General features: G+C 42.5%; 2 protein-coding genes across 3 annotated transcripts; both read left to right on the forward strand.

Annotated features, from left to right (window-relative positions):
• Positions 1-357: 357 nt before the first annotated feature.
• On the forward strand, positions 358-23,997 carry mki67 (marker of proliferation Ki-67). Of its 2 annotated transcripts, XM_080456118.1 has the most exons (19): positions 358-527; positions 1,644-1,738; positions 2,512-2,593; positions 2,697-2,812; positions 3,196-3,265; positions 3,351-3,423; positions 3,791-4,723; positions 5,220-5,449; positions 5,546-5,990; positions 6,368-6,486; positions 7,059-7,227; positions 7,350-7,559; positions 7,936-8,789; positions 8,981-9,029; positions 9,423-9,581; positions 10,411-10,575; positions 10,909-11,187; positions 12,197-13,324; positions 21,838-23,997. In XM_080456118.1, exons 2-19 carry the CDS (start codon positions 1,650-1,652, stop codon positions 23,808-23,810), a joined length of 7,143 nt encoding a protein of 2,380 aa, XP_080312244.1. In that variant the 5' UTR covers positions 358-527; positions 1,644-1,649; the 3' UTR covers positions 23,811-23,997. The 2 variants fall into 2 exon arrangements, with proteins under 2 accessions (XP_080312244.1, XP_080312245.1); XM_080456119.1 differs by lacking the exons at positions 10,411-10,575; positions 10,909-11,187 and having other exon boundaries at positions 7,897-8,789.
• LOC308104348 (speckle targeted PIP5K1A-regulated poly(A) polymerase-like) lies at positions 17,061-19,170 on the forward strand (the record flags this gene model as incomplete). The annotated part of the gene is made up of 4 exons (XM_080454762.1): positions 17,061-17,231; positions 18,108-18,222; positions 18,371-18,498; positions 18,940-19,170. The coding sequence occupies 4 exons, from the start codon at positions 17,061-17,063 to the stop codon at positions 19,168-19,170; spliced, it is 645 nt and encodes a 214-aa protein (XP_080310888.1).
• Positions 23,998-24,717: the final 720 nt, after the last annotated feature.

A 24,717-nucleotide genomic window follows, 5' to 3' on the forward strand; every position in this document is an offset into this window, starting at 1 on the left:
TATTCAAAAAATAGCCGATCTACAACAGTGTAGCTTGTAGATCTGCTATTTTCACCAAATCTTTTTTGGGGAAAATGTGGAATATTTTTGAAACATTTTACACAAATATTGTACAGGGATCCCTGGCATAAAATATTTTCAGATGGGGATCCGCAGACAAATACATATTATTGGGGGTCCTTGACTTGAAAATGTTTGGTAAACACTGGTTTAAACAATATTAGGAAACAAGCCCAAATAAGCAACAACTACACTTAAGAAACAAGCCCAAAGTCGCTTATAATAAAAGGACATGGCAACACTGCTGCGGAGGGATGTCACGGTGAATAGACTGTATTGCGACAACCACCACGTTTAGTCCACCATAGTGTAGTGTTCGTAGCGCCGTGTTTAAGCGCGTCTGCAGGTTTAGATAGAATTAGGTTGTTTAGACATTTAATGACTTAATTTAATAGCGATCCTTCAACTCCCAGAAGTCAAGGTTTATGGATCTGTTTCACCAGACGTTGAAGTATCTTTGAAAACAGGTAAAGTAATGTAGTTCAGTTACGCACAGTAGTTGTGTTAACGCTAGTTAATGGAATCATGTAAGATATTTGCACAGAAATACGCTACACGTTGCACTAACAACTGTGTTTCAGTAGATTGAATCGCAGAGTAAGTTAATACGATGTGTGTGTCCCAGTTAAATGCCTGTTACCACGTTGAAAATGTTGTGGGCGCCATGATTCATGGCCCGTGATTATCCATGGGTCACGAGACGGTCCCGTCATGGATGAACTTCAACATTGGGTTTGCACTTTCTCCCTTTCTGGCCTGTACATCTACATACACGTTCAGATTTCAAATATGCTTACCCTATGGCCACGGATGTTGCAACTATGTACGGCTCCTCCAAAATACCCGTATCTTCCGTGATGATCAATAAAAAGCATTTTTTTTCCGATTGGTGGCCATTTTCTCCGCATTTTCGCCATATGCTTTCAACTACGCGACCCTATCGGTTGGGAGGTGTATTGCACTCTGGTGTACGTTATAACTATGAGAAAATGGCCACCGATCAGATTAAAATGCTTTTTATTGAACAATACGGAAGATACGAGTACTTCTGAGGGGCCGTACATAATTGAAACATCCGTGGCCATGGGGTAAGTACTTAACATTTGGAATCCGAACGTAAATGTAGATGTACGGGCCAAAAAGGGAGAAAATGCTAACGCTAGGTTGAAGTTTCGCCATGACGGTCGTGACAGACGACCGTCGTGTGATCCATCCATGTATGTCAACGCTAGTTAATGGAATAATTTTTAAATATTTGCCCAGAAACATGCTACGCCCTGCACTAACATCTGTGTTGCTTGCAGTAGATTGAATCGCAGAGTAAGTTAATACTTTTGTCCCAGTTAAATGCCTCTGTTACCACGTTGAAAATGTTCTGGGCGCCATGATTTGTGGCCCGTGATTAAAAGTAACCTACCAGCTCCTAGAAATATGGTTGGTTTTAAATGACCATCGATTCGCACAACACACGTCAACATAACAAACAAGGAGTCCGTGTCCGTCCACTACTTGAATTATTACTACAATAGTGTAATGGTGTTCAAGCCGTGTGTGTAAGTTACATGTTTTTTTGTTTTTTTTAGGTAACTATGCCGCTGCACGGAAAAGTAGTGGTGATCAAGAGGAGTGGTGTGGATGGCACAGAGTTTCCTCTCACTGCAGCATGTGTTTTCGGAAGGTGAGACCAACACATGTCTAATTATTATTTTCTTAAATGTAGTGTAAGTGTCATGTATCCTTTGTCACACACACCATACGTAAAATACAATAAAAACAACAGCCCATGAATAGGTTTGTCCTTTTTAACAAGGAGATAATCAGATTACTCACAAACGTGCTTTTTATTTTTGTCGTACTGCATTTAGACTGTAGTTAAAGGCACCGACCTAGTAACCTCATGTTGGCCATATGCCAGGAGGCATGCAGACTCTTGTCCATCTGGGGGTTTCAGTCATTTCAAATGGTAGGAGGCGGGGTTTCAACTGCATACGTCATACTTCCTAGTTCCTACATGCATAGGCAGTGTGATCAAATGTGTCAAGGTGCGTCTTTATGGTGAAACAAAGTTGTTAATATGGGGGGGAATTTGTTATTTTCCAGTTTCCACAGCTGCTTGCACTGTAGCTACTGAAACAAAATAAAAAACAAACAAGAGACAAATAGGGAGTATAACACATCACATACAGGACAGGTCAGGTATATTAGATGCAGCAATGATACACACAGGATGCATGTGAGACAACATTTTGAATATAGTGAGTAAAAAATGTAATGTACCTAGGTTTAGTTTGTCACCATAAATAAGATGAGGTATGTAATGGAAACATAGTTCTGCAGCAAAGCTAGCCTTTCAACCTTTTTTTGTAAATCTGATCCAGCAGCTAAATTGACTTAAGTTGGCATATTGACAAATGTGCCGTTTTGACAATTTGCTTCTCTATTGCCAAATAGGAAAGCGGAATGTGATATTCGAATTCAGCTTCCTCAAGTCTCCAAGGAACACTGCAAAATTGATCTGAATGAAAATAAGGAGGTAACCAGCAACAGCGGCTTTTTAAGCTGTCATAACTTCACAAGTTCACGCAAACTGATTGTGTTATGTGTTTGAACTCATGGTTTCACTGGTTTCTTCACAGGTGATTGTAACTAATTTGAGTTCAGTGAATCCAACACGCATCAACGGAGAGGTTTTGCAACAGTCAGAGCGTCTGAAACATGGAGATCTAATCACTATTTTTGACCGTTCTTTCAGGTTGGTATGAAGTGGATATGACCTTTTGTGGGGCATACCTTGTTAGAAAAGTTACAGTTATGTTTAAGAAAAATATATTTTGAGGTTGAGATGTCAATTTTATCCAATCAGGAGAGAGACTTCCATAAAGATAATTTATCAGCCTCAGTTTTATATTTTCCAGTTATTGCTTTGTCTGCTAATTTTTTGTTTCATCACTTCCAATTTTACTTGCTTATTGCTGTATGAGATCAATCTCCTGATTGGTATTGGTATTCCAGTTGGAAATTAATTTTCTTTTTGCTAAAGGGTGGAGTGATGTTACCGAACAAACTTTGAACAAATATAATTTACACCACCTTTTAAATCTATGGCTCTCATGATTTCTCTCATTGTTGTCTTAGGTTTGAGTATCCTCCAGCACCAACACCGAAAAAGAGATCTTCCATAGGAGGCAAAACTGAAACACTCCGGGTAACTTTTCTAACCCTTGTTTGCATGCACATCTGCAAGATTGTGTATAGGTGCATAATATACTAATGGCAATGTGTTTCCCTAGGTTCTTCAAGATAAGCAAGCAAGGGACACTACTGCTGCTGAGACCGTAGATAAGACATCTGAAGCACCCTCATGTGAGTATTAAATATACACATTTTGTTAGGGTTGCCACTGATGGGTGTGTCAGTGTGTTTTTGAAGCTTTCCCATGAGGACCCTGGAGGTTTCTTGCACTCTTCATAGCGCTAAAACTAAATGTTTTCTTACAACCAAAATATCGTTTTCAGATGAGCAGTGAGCACTCACTGAAAACTGATTTGATTAGGCAAACAAAATATAGATAATCCCACCAACATACAATACACATTTATCAATACTAAAAACAAGAAGAAAACTAACTTAAAACAACAAACAAAAAAATATCCTCTTTAACCAGTTTAGCTGCATGTAAGTAGAGAATCTTGACATTTACTGAACGTTGCCTTATCTGTCTGGTCTCTAGATCCCTGTCTGAAAGATGGAACAAACAATGACAACATCCAACGGACCCCGGAGAAAACGGTTGAGGTGGAATCCACAGATTCACCTTTTGGTGACCTGTATCAAATGATCAAGAAAACCCTGGATTCAAAGAGTCCATGGAAACCATCTGGAAGTCAGCCCCAGACGCCTGCCACAAGGTTTTGCACCCCACAACCTGTGTCGGTCAGGAAAGCCGCTGGAGAAGTGGCAATCCTCCCAAAAGCGGAGGAATGTACCCTGAGGGAGGTGAAAGCTGAAGAATCCTCTGGCATCACTGCTGTGGAGGGTGATGCTGAAGTTGAAAACGTGGTTGTGGCGACTCCAAAGTCAGTGAAGAAAGAGCAGAATTCCTTCCAATGTGGACTTGCAGTAGAAGAGAAACCGCTGACTGAACAGGCTGCCAATCCTGCCACGCCTGTACAGGAAACTCCTAAACATAAACGACGGTCTTTGACATCCAAAACACCTACCGCTACAGTGGCAACTTCATCACCACTGAAAAAGCACCAGGCAACTCCTCAGAAGTTCACCGTCACTCAGATGGGTCAGCGGGTTTCAGTTGAAACCACTTTGACACCCACAAGGAGAAAGGGCAAGGAAGCCACACCCATCAAACCTGCAGTAACTGAGGTGCAAGACCAGACTGAGGCACTGCCCAGTACTCCCAAGACCAATCCTTCTCCAAGGCATTCACCAAGGACGGCAGAGAAGAAACTGCAAGCTCAGGAAGCCACACCCATCAAGCCTGCAGTAACTGAGGTGCAAGACCAAACTGAGGCTCTGCCCAGTACTCCCATGACCAATCCTTCACCAAGGCATTCACCAAGGACCGCCGAGAAGAAACGCCAAGCTCAGGAGAAACAGCAAGCTCAGGAAGTTGCTCAAGTTATTGAGGCTGCAGCTACTGTCAATGGTAATGTATATCTTAACGTTTTTTCCCCACATTTGTGATAACTTCTCATTTACATTTATTGCACCTGCATGTGCATTACAAATACTTTACCATGGTTATTTCACTACTGTGATCAATAACAATTTAAAGGCCCTGAACATTAATACAGGTGTTTTCAGTTACTCTTACTCAACTCATAGTAAGGTTGAAGCTGGGTGGAGTTAAGCTGACATGTTTATGTCCCAAACAAACCTATGGGCCAAGAAGAATTAATAGTAAGGTAAATTGTCAGGCCCTTGGGGGTGCAACAACACTATCAGGAGTGTGAGGGAGCTGTCAATCAAACCTAGTTTGTGCACACCTACACAGCCAGGAGAAGTGTAATAAGCCAGAGTAGTTGGAAAAAACCTGTATGAGTGTTCAGGACCTTTTAAAACTGTATTTGAACTTGTCTTGTTTTATAAATGGCTACAACTCTTATTGCTAAATGAAATTAATATTTTCAATAATCTAACAGTGACGGCAGCAAAGAAACGCAAGAGTGAAGAACTTGGGGCTGATTTGCCCATGCCACGAATGAAAAGGAAACGGGTATCATTTGGAGGTCCCCTGAACCCAGAGTTGTTTGACAAACGAATGCCTCCTGACTCTCCACTGCGAAAAGGGGCTGCTCCACGACATAGCCTATGTGTTCCGAAACTCACAACGTCACTCCTAAGAAGGGCATCTGTCGGTGGTTTTCCAAAGGTAAGACTATGAGGAATAGTATGTTTTTGCAGAAGTGTTTCAACTCACATGTGCAATGAGCATGGCATAATTTATTGAAATGGCTTTTGACTTCAGGCCAAGACTCCATCCCCTGCCAAGAAGTCACCAAAAGCCAAGACTCCATCCCCTGCCAAGAAGTCACCAAAAGCCAAGACTCCATCTCCTGCCAAGAAGTCACCAAAAGCCAAGACTCCATCCCCTGCCAAGAAGTCACCAAAAGCCAAGACTCCATCTCCTGCCAAGAAGTCACCAAAAGCCAAGACTCCATCCTCTGCCAAGAAGTCACCAAAAGTTAAGACCCCTTCTCCTCAGACTCCCACTGTGCAAGGTCGATTCTCCGTTTCACACATCAGCACACCGTCTCCTGTTGCGGAGGAGGCCATTTCTGCCCCAGAGCCCTCAGCCACTATGACCCCCAAGATGCCTTTGAGGCGAAAAAGCATGAAGAGCACCTCACGGAAGACCTTGACGAAGGAGGTTATGCGCAGGAGAAGCGGTGTGTCACGGGCATCTTTGAAAGGTAACCAAGGTCACCATCCAATATCACGAAACCATAACGCCATATGATTTACAATATTCTATTATTCTCAAATGCATTCAACCATTTATAAATGAAAAGATATTGTTGATTCATTTTAGCTCATGTTGCGCTGAGAGATATAGTGTTAGGAGTGTCATCCATGAAGTTAAAGTGGCTTTCTTTTGCTGCGTAACTTTAACATTATGCCCAGAGGAATTGCATTAATGCAGCCATAATGCAAAATGTCTACGTCCTTAATGGGTCTACCACCTATTATGCCAGGCACATGAATCCATTAACATCTGAGAGCAAGAGGTAAACGGAAGCATACAGTTGTGTATATTTGAAGTCATGAGACTTTTTGTTCTGTTTCTCAGTTGTGAATTCCTGGGCTGACATTGTGAAGTTTGGCCAGAAAAAGTCTCAAGTGGTAGCTCAAGAAGCTAAGAAAGCATCCGCTCAAATGAAGAAGAAGGCTGCTATGCCCAAACCCAAGGTGAGGTGAAATGCCACGCATTAATTGTAAAATCTGTTCTTTCTTCAGCCTTTCATCTACAAAAACCTATCTAGCACGGCATAGTAAAGTATATGTACCGATGCCTTCTGTATAGAAAAGTTTTGGAGTTAACACAATATGCTTCTTTAGGGAGACACTACAAACATGAATCAGCCATCAATTAAATTTAGTTTTTGCTTCATTTGTGTAGTTGGCATGGCTTCTCCTAAAAACTTGTTGGAAAATATTGCAGATTTTTCTGATGTCAGGGCATCAATAGTAGTGTGCTTTGGCCTATGTCTTCTGTGTATTCTTCCACAAAATGTTGACGTTAAACTCGTCGTTTCACATCAAGCATACATTCCGTACGCTCTATATGGTCCACCTTTCACAGACAAATACAAAGAAGACATAGGGTATTTTTTTGCCTCACTATATGATTCATCTCTTTACATCAGAACATTGGGATTTAGGTTGAAATTCGTCAAAAATGTCCCTTTAACTTTTAAGATGCAAACAATCTAGATGCAAACAATCTATCTTAACTATATTTTATTCTCTGAATCTTTCAGACTCCTGTCAAAAATGTAAAGAACTCTGCCAGCACTGGTCATGCCGATTCACCTGTAAGCATTGTTGTGGGCAGAGCCCATAACCGTGTGCAGCCTACTGGTGCTGCCCCACGACTAGTCCACAACATTGTCCTTCTCAAGAACATGAAAATGGATGAGGATTTGACTGGTAATTACTTATTCCCATTCTCCACTGATGAAGTGGTAATATTATTTAGTTGTGTATGGTATTGGTGTGCTTTGGTCTACTTGTACTGCTTATGTCACTCACATTTTGACTTCCTATTTCAGGCATTGAAGAAATATTTAGTACACCAGTGGGTGTCAAGCAGAGGAAATCCTCATTTGTCAGTGTGCCTCTAAGTACTACCAAGACCCCTGTGTCAACATCTGTGATTGAGGCTTCATCATCAGTTGTCAGTGTGCCTCCAAGTGCTTCCAAGACCCCTGTGTCAACATCTGTGAGTGAGGCTTCAGTGATGAATACACCAGAGGAGACTGGTAAGTGGTTTTGACAATGCCAAAGTATATGTAACCACTTGAACCCTCTAGAGTTACTGAAACGGACCTGAGCTGGCTCTGTACTGGGATTGCTCTTTTTTCCTTCTACACCAAATCTCTTCGCCAGAAATGTCAGATTTACAAGGCATTGTGAGCTTGTAGATCTGCTATTTCTGGTGAATGTTTCCACCAGATTAGGGGGTGTTGGGGTTCAAGTGGTTAAGAGGTCAACATTAAATAAAATAACAGTATTTACTGCAAATGTACTATGCCTTTCTATAGGTTTTTAGAGCTTTCTACTTCTGTCTTTTAATTTGATCTAACTATTTAATCTCAGGTGAAATGATAGTGTCCCCATTGGCTGTTGCATCTTCAGCCAAATCTGGAAAATACAACCATGAAGCTGTCGAACGCCTCTTCCTGGCTGATGATACGTCCAGCTTTGTCAGTGAAGAGGAGGTGCCCATTGATGAAGTCAGTGAACAGCAGTGCCCGGATCTGGAGACTGAAATGACGACAACTCCTCAGCAGAAGCCCCCTCAGCCTGACTGTCTGACTGGAGTGAAGAGACTGCTTAAAACCCCAAGACAGAAGCCGGAGCCATTAGAGGACCTGAGAGGAAAACTGTTGAAAACACCTAAACAGAAAGCTGAGCAGGTGGAATGTCTCACCGGAGTCAAGAGGATCATGAAGACTCCGAGACAGAAGGCCGAACCTGTGGAAGACATCAGAGGGAGACTCCTTATGACACCCAAACCTGAGAAACCTGAGCAGCCTGAATGTCTCAGTGGAGTGAAGAGAATGATGAAGACCCCAAGGCAAAAGGCTGAATCTGTTGCGCCAATGGTCATGGAAGAAGTGAGCGTGAATGGCGTCGGAGAGCTTCTGGAGACACCCATACACAAAGAGCCTCTTAAAGACCTTATTGACATGACAGACGCAACTCCTGAGGTGAAGAGCTCCCTCTTGGATTCCACCAGTGATACTGTTGAAGGCATGGTCAACGTTGAGAGCCTGATGAAAACTCCCAAGGAGAAGGTGAAACCTGTTGACGGGCTGATGAAAACACCCAAGCAAATGGAAGAACCTATTGAGGAGAGTTGTAGTCCTAAGAGCCTAATGAAGACACCAAGGCTGTCGGGGAACCCTCCTGTGGAAGACTTGGAGGAACCACAAGAGCTCACGGAGGAGCCTCTGACTAATGTCTGTGTAGAAATGGCGACAGTTGAGGTAACATTTTGTTTATTTGTCCTGCATTTTATGAATAATTTGTTCTCACAATTATTGCAATTTTAAAATACCTTCCTATGGTATGAATAGTGATATACTATATACCGGTATACATATATATATTTTTTTTTTATATAGTAGTAGAACCCCCCCCTCTTCTAATAATTTGTTTTCCATATTGTATTTGACAGGGTCATGATGAAATGCAGCCCCAGAATGAATCAGACAAGCCACAACAAGGTTAGTTCCCTATGGTGCAGTTAAACATGTGGTATGTTCAAAGACTATAACGGTGGTGTAGCATGTTTAGTTTATTGACTACAACTCACTGTGTTGACATTGTTGCCAATCAATCTTTTTACAAAGCATTTTCCGGTGGGTCGAGTATTTAGCTAGCATTCCCTGAATTATTCAGGTAAACCCAGTAGTAATGGCTTTAGACAAAATGATAAAAAACGTACAACGACCTCAAAATGAAGTCATTAATGGTAAAATTCTGTTTTTGTGCAATATATGCGCAAAGCTGTGAGACAGTGACATGGTATGGTCCTTGTTTCTATTTTGTATTCTATAATGCTAATGTATTATTCTGTCTATCCATGTAATTTATTTCCTGCTTTTCTTTTTCTTCAGAACCAGAGGTTGAGACCATTGTCCCTGTTTCTGGGGACGATGCTGAGGTGATGCAAGAGATCCCTGTTGAAGCTGAGAATAACACATCTCTGCCAGCAGATGATGACCAGCAAGCATCTGAACAGCCCACCGCCACTGTGGAAACGGATGAATCACAAGGTTAGTTCTGTTTGGGAGTGTACAATGGTGCAGTTACTTACATGTTAAGTGTTTAAATGGACTCAAAATAAAAATAATGTATTTGTCACACACTCATACATGTATGAGCTGAGCATAATGATAAATGTAATACTGTGGTTTGTTTGGTCTTTAAGGAATGCAGGGCTTTCTATTTAATTCAGTAAAACATAAAAATGATTTATTAACTGCATGTTAGTGACATGGTATGGTCCTTTAACAAAATGTTTATTGAAATAAGTTTCTATTTTGTATTCTAGAATGCTATTAACACATTCCATGCCAGAGTTTAATCTCATAATGTACTCACCAGTGCCAGCGTTTTATTGTTGTTTTTTAGTTTTTTTCATGTCGCCACAGACCTCGCTAAATAAGTTAAAAGTGCGCGTTCATTTGGTTCTAAACACACAGCGGATCCGTGAGAAACGGCGAGCGAAAACAGTTTCCAAATCCGTGCCGCCATCTTGAAGCTACAGTCGATCAACGGTAAACAGTGATCAGCGAGGAGAAAAACAACAACCAGAGAAAATCGAGTTTTAAACAGGATCCCAGACAGGAAGCGGATACGATCGAAAAAAACGGAACCCGAATAATTCCGTTTCCGACCGGAAACCGGAAACGGAAATGGATCAAAAAAAATCGGAAAGTGCACCTGGGGCACTTAACATGGGAATCGGCGGTTCGCGTAGATCTACGCGACTGGCACGCTGCGGCTTTAAATAGGTTCGCGTAGATCTACGCGACTGGCATGCAATGTGTTAATGTATTAATCTGTCTATTCATGTAATTTCCTGCTTTTCTTTTTCTTCAGAAGCAGAGGTTGAGACCATTGTCCCTGTTTCTGAGGACGATGCTGAGGTGATGCAAGAGATCCCTGTTGAAGCTGAGAATAACGCATCTCTGCCAGCAGATGATGACCAGCAAGCATCTGAACAGCCCACCGCCACTGTTGCTGTGGAAACAGACGAATCACAAGGTTAGTTCTGTTTGGGAGCATACAATGGTGCAGTTAAGTGTTTAAATAGACTCAAAATACAAATGTATTTGTCACACACTCATACATGTATAAGCAGAGCAAATGATAAAACTCATACTGTGGTTTGTTTGGTCTTTGAGGAAGGCAATGTTTTCCATTTAATTTTGTACAGCATGAAAGTGACTTATTAACCGCATGTTAACTAACTGACTGATTATTCAGATAAGCTCAGTAGCACTTAAATGGCTTTTTGTAAAATAAGTGTGCGAAGCAATGAGTAGACAATGACATGGTATGGTCCTTAACAAAATGTTAATAACAAATCTCTGCCAGGACACGAGGAGGCTGTCGTCATCCCTGCTGAGAAGCCAAGAAGAGGAGGGAGGAAAATCAAGCAGGATACAAAGAGTGAATCTACAGAGGCCCAGGACATACAGCTCACAGTCGCCACAGAGAAACCCAAACGGGGGGGCAGAGCAAAAACCAGAGCAGTCGTCAAAGAAGTGGAGATCATGTTGGAGGCCAAACCTGAACCTGCCATGGACGATGTCCCAAAGGCTAAACAGGATTTACCTGAGGCTGAGACTCGAGAGAGTCCCCTGAATAATTCAGGTAAACCCAGTAGTAATGGCTTTAGACAAAATGTTAACAAACGTGAACATTCTGTTTGTGTGCAATATATGCACAAAGCTGAGTAGACAGTGACATGGTATGGTCCTTTAACAAAACTAGAGGTTCGGGCCGCTATGCGGCCCCCACACCTACGTCGCACTGCCGATCTGACTGATATGCCTATTTATGGAGAATTCAACTGTCAGTCCATGTCCCTTTTATGCCCATATATGGAGATCTCTGCATCTGTCAGTCCTTGTCCCTAGCCCGCTTGGCCGCTCCTCTCTTAAGCCAAATTTAATATAGGATGGTTATAGAAATACGTTTCTATTTTGTATTCTAGAATATTATTAATGTATTAACTCTTTCACTGCCAGACTTATTTCTGGCTGCGTGCACCCACTTTTTTTTGATTTTCTTACCTTTTGAAAAAGCGTATGTTGCTTTAATAATAAAGATAACGTCAGCCTAGTCGAGCGATGATGATCTTCCATTTTCCCGTGTTTCTGAACACCTGATTTTAACGGAAGTCCTGAGCTTAACGCACACTCCATGAATTGAGTATGTGATTCAGTGGTTCTCAAACCTTTTTCATGTCAAGGACCCCCAAAATGATATGTATGTGGCCGCAGACCCAATATTTGACCCCGTATTTGGCAGAGGTAACCACGCTTGCCTCGGATCTTAACACATTGATTGCCAAGATCAAGTTAACTTGATCTTTCAAATCCATCACTTGATTGCCAAGATCAAGTTAACTTGATCTTAAAAAAAAAGAAAATTTATTTTTATTTGACCCAAAGACCAAGGAGATATGATTTTTCGAAGATCTAGACTCATATCCACTTCCTTGTTAACTTAAAAATTCTGTATCTCGGCTCCTGAGTACTTTTTTTTTCTCAATGAAAAATCTCTGTCATAAAACTGCAAAAAATCTGAAATAATTCTGGCAGGCAATGTGTTAATCAGTCTATTCATGTAATTTATTTCCTCTTTTCTTTTTCTTCAGAACCAGAGGTTGAGACCATTGTCCCTGTTTCTGGGGATGTTGCAGAGGTGGTTCAAGAGATCCCTGTAGAAGCTGAGAGTAACACATCTCTGCCAGCAGATGACCAGCAATTGGGTGATGCTCAATCTTCCACTGCCATTGAGGAGAAAGAGATGCCTGTTCTCAAAACGAGAGGAAGAGGGAGAAAGTCTAAACAGGATTTGGCTGAGACTCAAGAGGCACACAATGAGGCTGTCCCAGCTGAGAAGCCTAAAAGAGGAGGGAGGAAGATCAAGCCGGAAACAAAGAGTGAAGTGCCTCATGAATCTACAGAGGTCCTGGACAAACCGCTCACCATCGCCACAGAGACACCCAAGAAACGAAGCACGAAGAAAGAAGAAACACTCCTAACAGAGGTGGAAATAATTTCAGAGGAGCCAGAGGAAGAACCTGCCACTACCTCCACTGCCATTAAGAAAATTGAGATGCCGGTTCTGAAAACAAGAGGAAGAGGGAGGAAGGCGAAACAGGATTTGCCTGAGGCTGTTGAGAATGAAGAGGCACACGAGGAAGCTGTTGACATCCCACACGAGGAAGCCGTTGTCATCCCAGCTGAGAAGCCAAGGAGAGGAGGCAGGAAGGCAAAACAGGATTTGCCTGAGGATGTTGAGATTGAAGAGGCACACGAGGAGGCTGTCGTCATCCCACACGAGGAGGCTGTCGTCATCCCACACGAGGAGGCTGTCGTCATCCCACACGAGGAAGCCGTCGACATCCCAGCTGAGAAGCCAAGGAGAGGAGGGAGGAAGGCAAAACAGGATTTGCCTGAGGCTGTCGTCATCCCACACGAGGAAGCCATCCCAGCTGAGAAGCCAAAGAGAGGAGGGAGGAAAACCAAGCAGGATACCCAGAGTGTAGTGCCTGCTGAATCTGCAGAGGCCCAGGACCTACAGCTCACAATCGCCACACCCAAACTAGGGGCCAGAGCAAAAACAGGAACAGTCGTCAAAGAAGTGGAGATCATGGTGGAGGCTGAACCTGCCAAGGACGATGTCCCAGAGGAGAAATTGGATGATGATCAATCTTCCACTGCCATTGAGGAGAGCGAGATGCCTGTTCTCAAACCGAGAGGAAGAGGGAGAAAGGCTAAACAGGATTTGCCTGAGGCTCAGACTCAAGAGGCGCATGAGGAGGCTGTCCCAGCTGAGAAGCCTAAAAGAGGGAGGAAGAAGGGAACCACGATAAAAGAAACGCTCGTAAAAGAGGTGGAGATCATTTCAGAGGAGACAGAGGAAAAACCTGAACATACCCAGGAGGATGTCCAAGAGGAGAATACAGGTGATGTTCAAACTGCCACTGCCATTAAGAAGAGTGAGATGCCAGTTCTGAAAACGAGAGGAAGAGGAAGGAAAGCTCAACAGGATTTGCCTGAGGCTGTTGAGGAGACTAAAGAGGCTCACGAGGAAGCGGTCATTCCTGCTGAGAAGCCCAAAAGAGGAGGGAGGAAGATCAAGAGTGTAGTGCCAACTGACTTGACAGAGGTCCAGGACAAGCCACTTACCATCAAAGAAGTAGAGATTGTTTCAGAGAAGCCAGAAGAAAGACCTGAACCTACCCAGGATGATGTCCAAGAGGAGAAATCAGATGATGCTCCCGTTGTTAAATCTAGAAAGGGAAGGAAGGTAAATTCTGCTGTTAAAGATGACGATTCACAGGCTACTCCAGCCAAAAGATCTCGCAGAGGAGAAGCACCACCTTCCCCTCAGGAAGCAGCTGTTGTTGAGACAACTGTTCCTGTGACAAAGACTGCTGCTCGGGGTCGAGGAAAAGCAAAAAGTGAGAGCAAAACTCAAGATGCTGACAGCAAAACAAAGGTGTCTGCAGGGCCTGTCAGAAAGGGCAGAAAGGCATCTCCTCCAGCAGATGACACTGTGGTTGTACCAAGCACTGAGGAGGTGATGGAAGAGGTTGAAGATGAACAACAAAATCCACAGGCCAAGAAATCTGTAGTGTGGAAAGATGATTTGACAGTGACTCACGTTATTTCACCTGCTGTAAGGGCTGTTCGAGGACGGAAGGCAAAACTGGCAGATGATGTTGCTTCACCAAGACCCAGCCCCGCCAAAAGAGACCAGAGTGTTGAGTCCGTTGAGTGCCCTGCTTCTGAGGCTACTGCATCGCCCAAGCCTGGCAGCAAAAGAAAAGCCCCAAGAAACGTGCGCAAAGCTGAAGAGGAGGATCACTCCGAAACAACGGTTCCGTCAGAGCCCATTAAAAGGGGTAGGCGGGTAAAGGCTACTGATACAGCTCTTGTTGAGACTGTGACCCCTGCTACTGAAGTGCCAGAGACCAAGCCCCGCAGAGGAAGAGCAAAGAAATGAGCGTTGTTACAGAGAAATGTTTCTTTATTTTATTTTAACTTTTGTATTTCTTTGTTAAATTGATAGACTTTTAGAAAATATGTTCAGATTTAAAGTTCAGAAAATATGTTCAGATTTAAAGTTCAGAAATATGTTCAGATTTAAAGTTCAGAATGTTTTGATGTTTTCCACTTTGGCCTATACATATTTTTTTGTTAATAAAGTTTTATAATTTTAAAACGTCTGATTTATTCCCCCCCCCCCCCCCCCCCGTCACGGTAATATGGAGTAAGGTTAGTTAGTGTAACATTTTATTTTTTATGGTAAAGTGATTTATTCCAAACATTCTGTTAATTCAAGGTGTTTTGTCTCATTGGTACAATACAGTTAGTAGTAACATTGCAGAAAAATAAATTATTTTACTCCAAGCTTCCCAGATGAAAATAAAATGCAATGGTCAGAATAAAAATAGTTAAGTTAATGGATTACTTTGTAAAACTGAAATATACAGTATAAACAGTGTAGGAAAATATAGTGTCTGCATTAATGGAGGTGAAGTGAGTGAATACCATTATTACTTATAATTTACACGTGTGTGTTGGGGTGTTATGGATATAAAGAAACAGATCTTGAGGTGTAGCAGCCATAGAGATCCTGAATGACTGACAGACTGCTCAATCCAGATGTGTTGCACTGTTAGTTTTTTTAATAAATAATGAAAACAGACGCTGGTATTCATAGTCAAAAGCAGGGACATTAAAGCAGGCGTAAATTTAAAAAAATCTGTTAACATAGGTGCTATATTCTGATAGATATAGCTATAGTAGTCTTTGCTAGAGTGTTCAGTAACATCGGTCCCTCCAGTCTTTTACTAAACAGAAAATACATTACATTGTCAGGTTCGGTTACCAGTTTCATCCAATCAAGAGCGAGATAATTCATAAGGATTCAGGATTAATTGGAACTGGAGCTCTAATATTGATGCTGATAAATGTGTTCTCTCTCCTGACTTGATGAAATGGTATCCGGACCTGGAAATGTGTTTTCTGACTTTCTGCACTATGCCCCGTAGACACTCCAAACATGTACAAATGTGAAAATAAAGGTGCTTACCCCCAAGCCCCAAATGTTAACTGGCTCTACGGGGTAGTAGTTTAATGTAATAATCCATATCTTGAAATAAATAAGTGTTTTAATGCCGTCTGTGGCCGAACGCCATTTTTACACCCTCATTTACTTCCTGTTTACATTTAGTGTAATTCCGGGTTCCACCGGATGCGCCCCGTCACTACCGCCCATTGGGAACTTCCGACAGAATCGGCCACAGACGGCATTAAAACACTTATTTATTGAAAGATATGGATTATTACATTAAACTACTACCCCGTAGAGCCAGTTAACATTTGGGGCTTTGGGGTAAGCACCTTTATTTTCACATTTGTACATGTTTGGATGTGGCCGAACGCCATTTGTTCACCCTCGTTTACTTCCTGTTTACATTTAGTGTAATTCCGGGTTCCACCGGATGCGCCCCGTCACTACCGCCCATTGGGAACTTCCGACAGAATCGGCCACAGACGGCATTAAAACACTTATTTATTGAAAGATATGGATTATTACATTAAACTACTACCCCGTAGAGCCAGTTAACATTTGGGGCTTTGGGGTAAGCACCTTTATATTCACATTTGTACATGTTTGGAGTGTCTACGGGGCATAGTGCAGAAAGTCCAGGTCTCCATGGGTCGTGAACCCTACAACTCTCGTAGATTGAAGACGTCAGAAACATAAATAAGTCTACGAGGGTTGTATACTACAGCTATGAAAATAGCAGATCTACACATTTTGAGCTTGTAGATGTAGGAATGTATACGTGGGTAATGTATGTTTTGTAATAATGATCACAATCTACAAAGTAACTAGTAACTAAAGTTTTCATATAATTGTAACGGAGTAAAAGCACAATATTTGCCTGAGAGATGTAGTGGAGTAGAAGTAAAAGTACTGAAAATTGGAAATACTCCAGTAAAGTAAAAATACCTCAAAATTGTACTTAAGTACAGTACTTGAGTAAATGTACTTAGTTACTTTATACCACTGGTTATGAACCATCGCTTTGGCTTGTCTCACTATAAATTATGATTCGGTCGCTCTGTACTGTACAGCTGGCAACTTACTCATAAGGTGACCTTTCTCCGTCATTCTTTATCATCATTATGTGTTACTATTAACCACGTTTTATTTTGAATAACAAACTTGCTGTCATGTAAACGATTCACCCAGTTTGCACTGTTCTCATCCATACATATGTTTTTAAAACATTTTCTAAACCTTTTTAGTGATAATCAATTATGTTCACATGCTAATCAAATAATTATTCAGGAATTGAATAAGGATTTTGAAATGCATTGAGTGGAACTAACGGTGATATCTGTTGCCAAATTACACTGTACTCAAAGATTAACAACATCAACTTGTGTCTTCAAGAATCTAGCCTCGGAAACCCAGGCTTTTTTGATGAGCACATGAAAGGTCGGAAGCACAAGACTCTGAGCAATGTGCGATCCACCCGGAAAGCCCAGGAGGCGCACAGTGTGTTTGTCAAAGGTTTCAAACAGGGGACCTCTCAGATTGACCTGGCTGAGTACTTCAAGCAGTTTGGCCCGGTGTCCGATGTTATCATGGACAAAGACAAGGTCAGCACCGTAGAATGATGTAAATCTCATAATATGAGTGCCACAAGGAGTGTTTCAGAATCTTTTCTTATATTTAAAGCATTGTCTTTGCAGCCTGTCCCCTATCCCTCATCATCTCAGAGCCTTAAGAGCAGCAAGTCCACTAGGACAATGGTAGGCCAATAACAGTGGCGGTTGTGTGCCGCTAAGTGCACGCATCATTTCAGTGGTGACCATCGGGCCTCACGGAAGTCAACGTGAGCCAATTCAACATTGAATCAATGCTGATCACCAACTGTTGTTGGTCAAATTCAAGGCAATCAGTGTACAGCTGAGTTTTCATGTAGGAGAAGGAGTGCGGGTGGAGGCGGGGGTTGTGTACCAGAGGAATCAAAGAGATGGTGGTCTTTCAGCAGCAATATTTTAAAAAAAACGTACACTGTTGATAATCATCATGGCTGGTACTGTCTGGATCACTCGACATACACAATGCATTTGATTATGCTTAAACAGGCAGCAACTGTAGACTATAAGCCTCTTTTCTTTTATACCATCAAACTGAGTTCAAACTGATCCCCAAAAAGAAGTTCGATCCTCAAAACCTCCAAGACGTCCTGGAGCGACTCAAAACCCAGCTGTGTCAGGCACTATCTGTAAGCACCTTCGTGTCATTAATCTTTCGTTTTTGTATATTGATGTTTTACGCCAAGTATCATTTGTTGTGAGAGTTCTTGGATAATTTAGTTTCCGTTTTTTTCCCCACACAAGATGTTTCTAAAAGTACTGTGGTATTTTTTTTATCTAAAACTCAGAAATTAGCAAATTTGTCATGTTATGATTCTCATTTATATTCTAATCATTGACTTTCATCCTTGTCTTTCAATGGTTCATCTCCAGGTGAATGAGCAGATGCAGCTTGTCATGGAGCGGTCTCAACTAAGAGACAATGAGAAGAACGCACGGGACTTGGTGGTCCAACTCCTGCAGGAGGTCTTAAGTGAATTATTTCCAGGTATTCCGTCCCTTCTTAGCAAATGGCGAAGCTGTATTATTTCTCTTTCTCCTGATGTATGTGCTGTTATAAAAAACAAACAGAAAGATAACATTTTCTTAAAATAATGTGAATGTGATCTCTGTATTTTCTTTTTATTGGCTTGCAGACAGACAGATTCTGCCATTTGGTTCGTCTGTCAACACCTTTGGCATCCATGGCTGTGACTTGGACCTGTTCTTGGACCTGGAAAACACCAAGGCGTTCCAGGCCCGAAGCAAGTCTACCACAGAGCAGGTATGCTTGGCAGACATGACTCCATAGTTCTTTTGTAAAATTTACAGCGGGTGCTTCATGCTCTAGTTCTTTTTTTTTGGCCCAATAATAGGAAATAGACACAGCATACTGTAGGTGAGATCTGGTAGTACCATCTGCCCCTATTGTTCTTTTGTATAAGGCCATAACTTTTTTTCTATAGAGAAGCAAATCCACTTTCCATTGTTGCCATCCTTCCTTTCTTTTCTCTTTTGAGATATGATGGGAAAGCAGATGGGGAGACACTGGTGCCAAGGATCTACTTTGTTCTCATAATTGTCATTTCACACCATTTCATTGAATTTTGCAATCATAGTAGAAGAATCCAAAATGTCATAGAACGTCTTGATAATGTGTTAACTCACTGTTTTGATGGACTTTAAGCCAGTAATCCAACCATTCTGGTCCCTCTGCTCTCTCCAGCCAGGGGAGGGCACGTCAGATGACTGCCACTCAGAGGACTCCATCCTGTCGGACATAGACCTGTCCACGGCCTCACCGGCTGAGGTGCTTGACCTTGTGGCGGCCATCTTGAGGAGGTGTGTCCCCGGTGTGCACAAAGTCCAGGTGGTCAGCAGCGCCCGCCTCCCTGTTATCAAGTTCCATCACCGTGAGCTCAACCTCCAGGGAGACATCACCATAAACAACAGGTGACGTGTGACTAGACTTAACTTTTCATAATGTTTTGAGAATCCCTGAATCACTTTGCTTCATCTAGGTAGGATTTTATGCTTTCACTCATATGAAGCAGACTGGTTGGTCCACTCTGTTTAGCATTTTAGATGCCAGGCTTGGACCACTCGTCTACACTATCCGCCTCTGGGCCAAGCAGAGACAGCTTGCTGGTAGGACCCATTTTCCACCTCATAGCTTACAAAAGAGATTAGAGGCTGATAAGATATGTAAGAAGTGTTACACTCTCATAAGAATTGATAATGCACTGCAGCCCTGATGATTGGTGTCAGTTGATTTTATGTAAGGAATTTAATAATAATCTTAGTTAAAATATGTAAATATGTATGTAAGTCAACAGGGGGCAGCAGAAAGTCACTTATCAAATTTTGACAGTCATTTGTGGAAAGATCAGTCAGTGTTGTGTTTATTGTTTTCACTTAAATGCTAATACATGCTGTGGTAAAATAAATCCTTCCACTGTGAAGGGTTCTGGTGTTTCTGTACTCCTTTGGGGAGCATTATAGACTAGGATTATTACAAAACGACTGGTCAGCATCACTCAAGCATTAGAAAATGACTGTACTGGGAGACAAGCTATGAATTATGCTTAATTAGCAAAACCATGCTCTCATGAATTCTTTATTATGTATGTACATAAAACCAGCAGGGCATTTCAACAGTGTTGTTTAGTATAGCCAATGTTAGCTCGTAGCTATATAGAAAGTCCTTAATATGCTCATATCCATTTGCAGAAAGCAAAAAATTGTTGACTAGTCAAAACAAAATGCAACAGACATTAACTTGTCCAGTGTAGGACACAATGACAAGTCAAAAATATATTTAAACCCAGGTTGAATCCAACTTTAAGAACTTTCTCTCATTTTATATTGACGCATTGGATTGCGAAAGCTTCCTCCCAGTGCTGAAGTACTTCTGTAAATACATTTATGTTGCGTTTGACTCTGGGCACTTTCAGTGTCCCATAAGACGTCCTTGTAGTGTTGGAAATCAGGGATTCGAACTGTATTCTACTATTCATCTCAATGTATGTCATTTTAGTGGAAAAAACGTAATATATTATTGTACTTGATATATTATTGTAGCTGTGGCTTCTAAGATGGGTAATGTATTCATTAAACACGATGAGAGTGGCACCGTGACCCTTAAAGAGCATGAGTAAGATATTAGCTCTGTGTCAGGCTCTTAACAACCCATTATGATCCAGAGGGAGCTGGTGTAAGTAGTGGCTGAGAGGATGTTGTCACAAAGTTGGCAAGCCCAGATGAAGGCTCATTATCTTCAATGGTTATTAAGGCCTTAGTTATACTACAGTACGTTGGCGTGTGGGTGTCGCGCACCGAACATAGTCGATCTACAAGCTCACAACGCGTCAGCTGACATATCGTGAGCCTTTCTCTGTTGGTGACAACTCGGCTCAAAACCATGCCAGAAAAAGAACTCTGTACGCCATTGCAGAACAGTGAACCGCCATGGCGGAGGGAACGGTTGATGCTTTTTCAAGTTGAACAAAGTGGTCTGTCAGATGGATTAAAACGGATTCTCAGTTGCCACGACTGATTTCAGTCATTTGTATTCCATAGAAGCCAGCAGTCTTCTATGGACAGTCGTCAAAGAAGTGGAGATCATGTTGGAGGCCAAACCTGAACCTGCCATGGACGATGTCCCAGAGGAGCAATTAGGTGATGCTCAATCTTCCACTGCCATTGAGGAGAGAGAGATGCCTGTTCTCAAAACCAGAGGGAGAAAGGCTAAACAGGATTTGCCTGAGGGTGAGACTCGAGAGAGTCCCCTGAATAATTCAGGTAAACCCAGTAGTAATGGCTTTAGACAAAATGTTAACAAACGTGAACATTCTGTTTGTGTGCAATATATGCACAAAGCTGTGAGTAGACAGTGACATGGTATGGTCCTTTAACAAAACTAGAGGTTCGGGCCGCTATGCGGCCCCCACACCTATGTCGCACTGCCGGTCTGACTGATATGCCTATTTATGGAGAATTCTATCTGTCAGTCCATGTCCCTTTTATGCCCATATATGGAGATCTCTGCATCTGTCAGTCCTTGTCCCTAGCCCGCTTGGCCGCTCCTCTCTTAAGCCAAATTTAATATAGGATGGTTATAGAAATACGTTTCTATTTTGTATTCTAGAATATTATTAATGTATTAATCAGTCTATTCATGTAATTTATTTCCTCTTTTCTTTTTCTTCAGAACCAGAGGTTGAGACCATTGTCCCTGTTTCTGGGGATGTTGCAGAGGTGGTTCAAGAGATCCCTGTAGAAGCTGAGAGTAACACATCTCTGCCAGCAGATGACCAGCAATTGGGTGATGCTCAATCTTCCACTGCCATTGAGGAGAAAGAGATGCCTGTTCTCAAAACGAGAGGAAGAGGGAGAAAGTCTAAACAGGATTTGGCTGAGACTCAAGAGGCACACAATGAGGCTGTCCCAGCTGAGAAGCCTAAAAGAGGAGGGAGGAAGATCAAGCCGGAAACAAAGAGCGTAGTGCCTCAAGAATCTACAGAGGTCCTGGACAAACCGCTCACCATCGCCACAGAGACACCCAAGAAACGAAGCACGAAGAAAGAAGAAACGCTCCTAACAGAGGTGGAAATTATTTCAGAGGAGCCAGAGGAAGAACCTGCCACTACCGCCACTGCCATTAAGAAAATTGAGATGCCGGTTCTGAAAACAAGAGGAAGAGGGAGGAAGGCGAAACAGGATTTGCCTGAGGCTGTTGAGAATGAAGAGGCACACGAGGAAGCTGTTGACATCCCACACGAGGAAGCCGTTGTCATCCCAGCTGAGAAGCCAAGGAGAGGAGGCAGGAAGGCAAAACAGGATTTGCCTGAGCCTGTCGTCATCCCACACGAGGAGGCTGTCGTCATCCCACACGAGGAGGCTGTCGTCATCCCACACGAGGAAGCCGTCGCCATCCCAGCTGAGAAGCCGAGGAGAGGAGGGAGGAAGGCAAAACAGGATTTGCCTGAGGCTGTTGTCATCCCACACGAGGAAGCTGTCGTCATCCCACACGAGGAAGCTGTCGTCATCCCACACGAGAAAGCCGTCGCCATCCCAGCTGAGAAGCCAAGGAGAGGAGGGAGGAAAACCAAGCAGGATACCCAGAGTGTAGTGCCTCCTGAATCTACAGAGGCCCAGGACCTACAGCTCACAATCGCCACACCCAAACTAGGGGCCAGAGCAAAAACAGGAACAGTCGTCAAAGAAGTGGAGATCATGGTGGAGGCTGAACCTGCCAAGGACGATGTCCCAGAGGAGAAATTGGATGATGATCAATCTTCCACTGCCATTGAGGAGAGCAAGATGCCTGTTCTCAAACCGAGAGGAAGAGGTAGAAAGGCTAAACAGGATTTGCCTGAGGCTCAGACTCAAGAGGCGCACGAGGAGGCTGTCCCAGCTGAGAAGCCTAAAAGAGGAGGGAGGAAGAAGGGAACCACGATAAAAGAAACGCTCGTGAAAGAGGTGGAGATCATTTCAGAGGAGACAGAGGAAAAACCTGAACATACCCAGGAGGATGTCCAAGAGGAGAATACAGGTGATGTTCAAACTGCCACTGCCATTAAGAAGAGTAAGATGCCAGTTCGGAAAACGAGAGGAAGAGGAAGGAAAGCTAAACAGGATTTGCCTGAGGCTGTTGAGGAGACTAAAGAGGCTCACGAGGAAGCGGTCATTCCTGCTGAGAAGCCCAAAAGAGGAGGGAGGAAGATCAAGAGTGTAATGCCAACTGACTTGACAGAGGTCCAGGACAAGCCACTTACCATCAAAGAAGTAGAGATTGTTTCAGAGGAGCCAGAAGAAAGACCTGAACCTACCCAGGATGATGTCCAAGAGGAGAAATCAGATGATGCTCCCGTTGTTAAATCTAGAAAGGGAAGGAAGGTCAATTCTGCTGTTAAAGATGACGATTCACAGGCTACTCCAGCCAAAAGATCTCGCAGAGGAGAAGCACCACCTTCCCCTCAGGATGCAGCTGTTGTTGAGACAACTGTTCCTGTGACAAAGACTGCTACTCGGGGTCGAGGAAAAGCAAAAAGTGAGAGCAAAACTCAAGATGCTGACAGCAAAACAAAGGTGTCTGCAGGGCCTGTCAGAAAGGACAGAAAGGCATCTCCTCCAGCAGATGACACTGTGGTTGTACCAAGCACTGAGGAGGTGATGGAAGAGGTTGAAGATGAACAACAAAATCCACAGGCCAAGAAATCTGTAGTGTGGAAAGATGATTTAACAGTGACTCACGTTATTTCACCTGCTGTAAGGGCTGTTCGAGGACGGAAGGCAAAACTGGCAGATGATGTTGCTTCACCAAGACCCAGCCCCGCCAAAAGAGACCAGAGTGTTGAGTCCGTTGAGTGCCCTGCTTCTGAGGCTACTGCATCGCCCAAGCCTGGCAGCAAAAGAAAAGCCCCAAGAAACGTGCGCAAAGCTGAAGAGGAGGATCACTCCGAAACAACGGTTCCGTCAGAGCCCATTAAAAGGGGTAGGCGGGTAAAGGCTACTGATACAGCTCTTGTTGAGACCGTGACCCCTGCTACTGAAGTGCCAGAGACCAAGCCCCGCAGAGGAAGAGCAAAGAAATGAGCGTTGCTACAGAGAAATGTTTCTTTATTTTATTTTAACTTTTGCATTTCTTTGTTAAATTGATAGACTTTTAGAAAATATGTTCAGATTTAAAGTTCAGAAATATGTTCAGATTTAAAGTTCAGAATGTTTTGATGTTTTCCACTTTGGCCTATACATATTTTTTTGTTAATAAAGTTTTATAAATTTAAAACGTCTGATTTATCTCCCCCCCCCCCCTGTCACGGTAATATGGAGTAAGGTCCATGTGCTAGTGTAACATTTTATTTTTGGGCGGTGAAACCGCCCCTATAAGTGAGATTTGGAAAAATGTACATTTTTCTGCGCTGTGATCTGGGCCCAGGAAATTTGTAGAATTATCCTGCGCTGTGATTGGCCAATCACAGTCTATTCAGGACTGCGATTGGCCAGTGTCACATGACACATGTGCATAGCCCTATATAAGCAACCATAACTTGAAAAAAACCAAAGATTTGTTTTTTTCAAGTTATGGTTTTGTCCATCATAAAGAGTGTTTCAATAAATGTATTTATCTTTTGTACATGATTGGTTGACTCCATTCAGTATTGTGATTAGCTAGCAAGACACCGCCCACTTCACACAGGGTGTGATTTTTTATAGTAAAGTGATTTATTCCAAATGTCAGGACACCACAGAAAGGAGTATAACATTCTGTTAATTCAAGGTGTTTTGTCTCATTGGTACAATACAGTTAGTAGTAACATTGCAGAAAAAGAAATTATTTTACTCCAAGCTTCCCAGATAAAAATAAAATGCAATGGTCAGAATAAAAATAGTGAAGTTAATGGAATACTTTGCAAAACTGAAATATACAGTATAAACAGTGTAGGAAAATATAGTGTCTGCATTAATGGAGGTGAAGTGAGTGAATACCATTATTACTTAT

This window comes from Gymnoscopelus braueri (genome assembly GCF_963280865.1).
Source record: "Gymnoscopelus braueri genome assembly, chromosome: 17".
Classification (NCBI taxonomy): Eukaryota; Metazoa; Chordata; class Actinopteri; order Myctophiformes; family Myctophidae; genus Gymnoscopelus; species Gymnoscopelus braueri.

Coding starts and splice junctions, on each gene's coding strand:
- mki67 (XM_080456118.1), top strand. CDS start 1,650: ATGCCGCTGCACGGAAAAGTAGTGGTGATCAAGAGGAGTGGTGTGGAT. Junction 3,424..3,790: donor GACATCTGAAGCACCCTCAT/GTGAGTATTAAA, acceptor TCTGGTCTCTAG/ATCCCTGTCTGAAAGATGGA. Junction 11,188..12,196: donor GAGTCCCCTGAATAATTCAG/GTAAACCCAGTA, acceptor CTTTTTCTTCAG/AACCAGAGGTTGAGACCATT.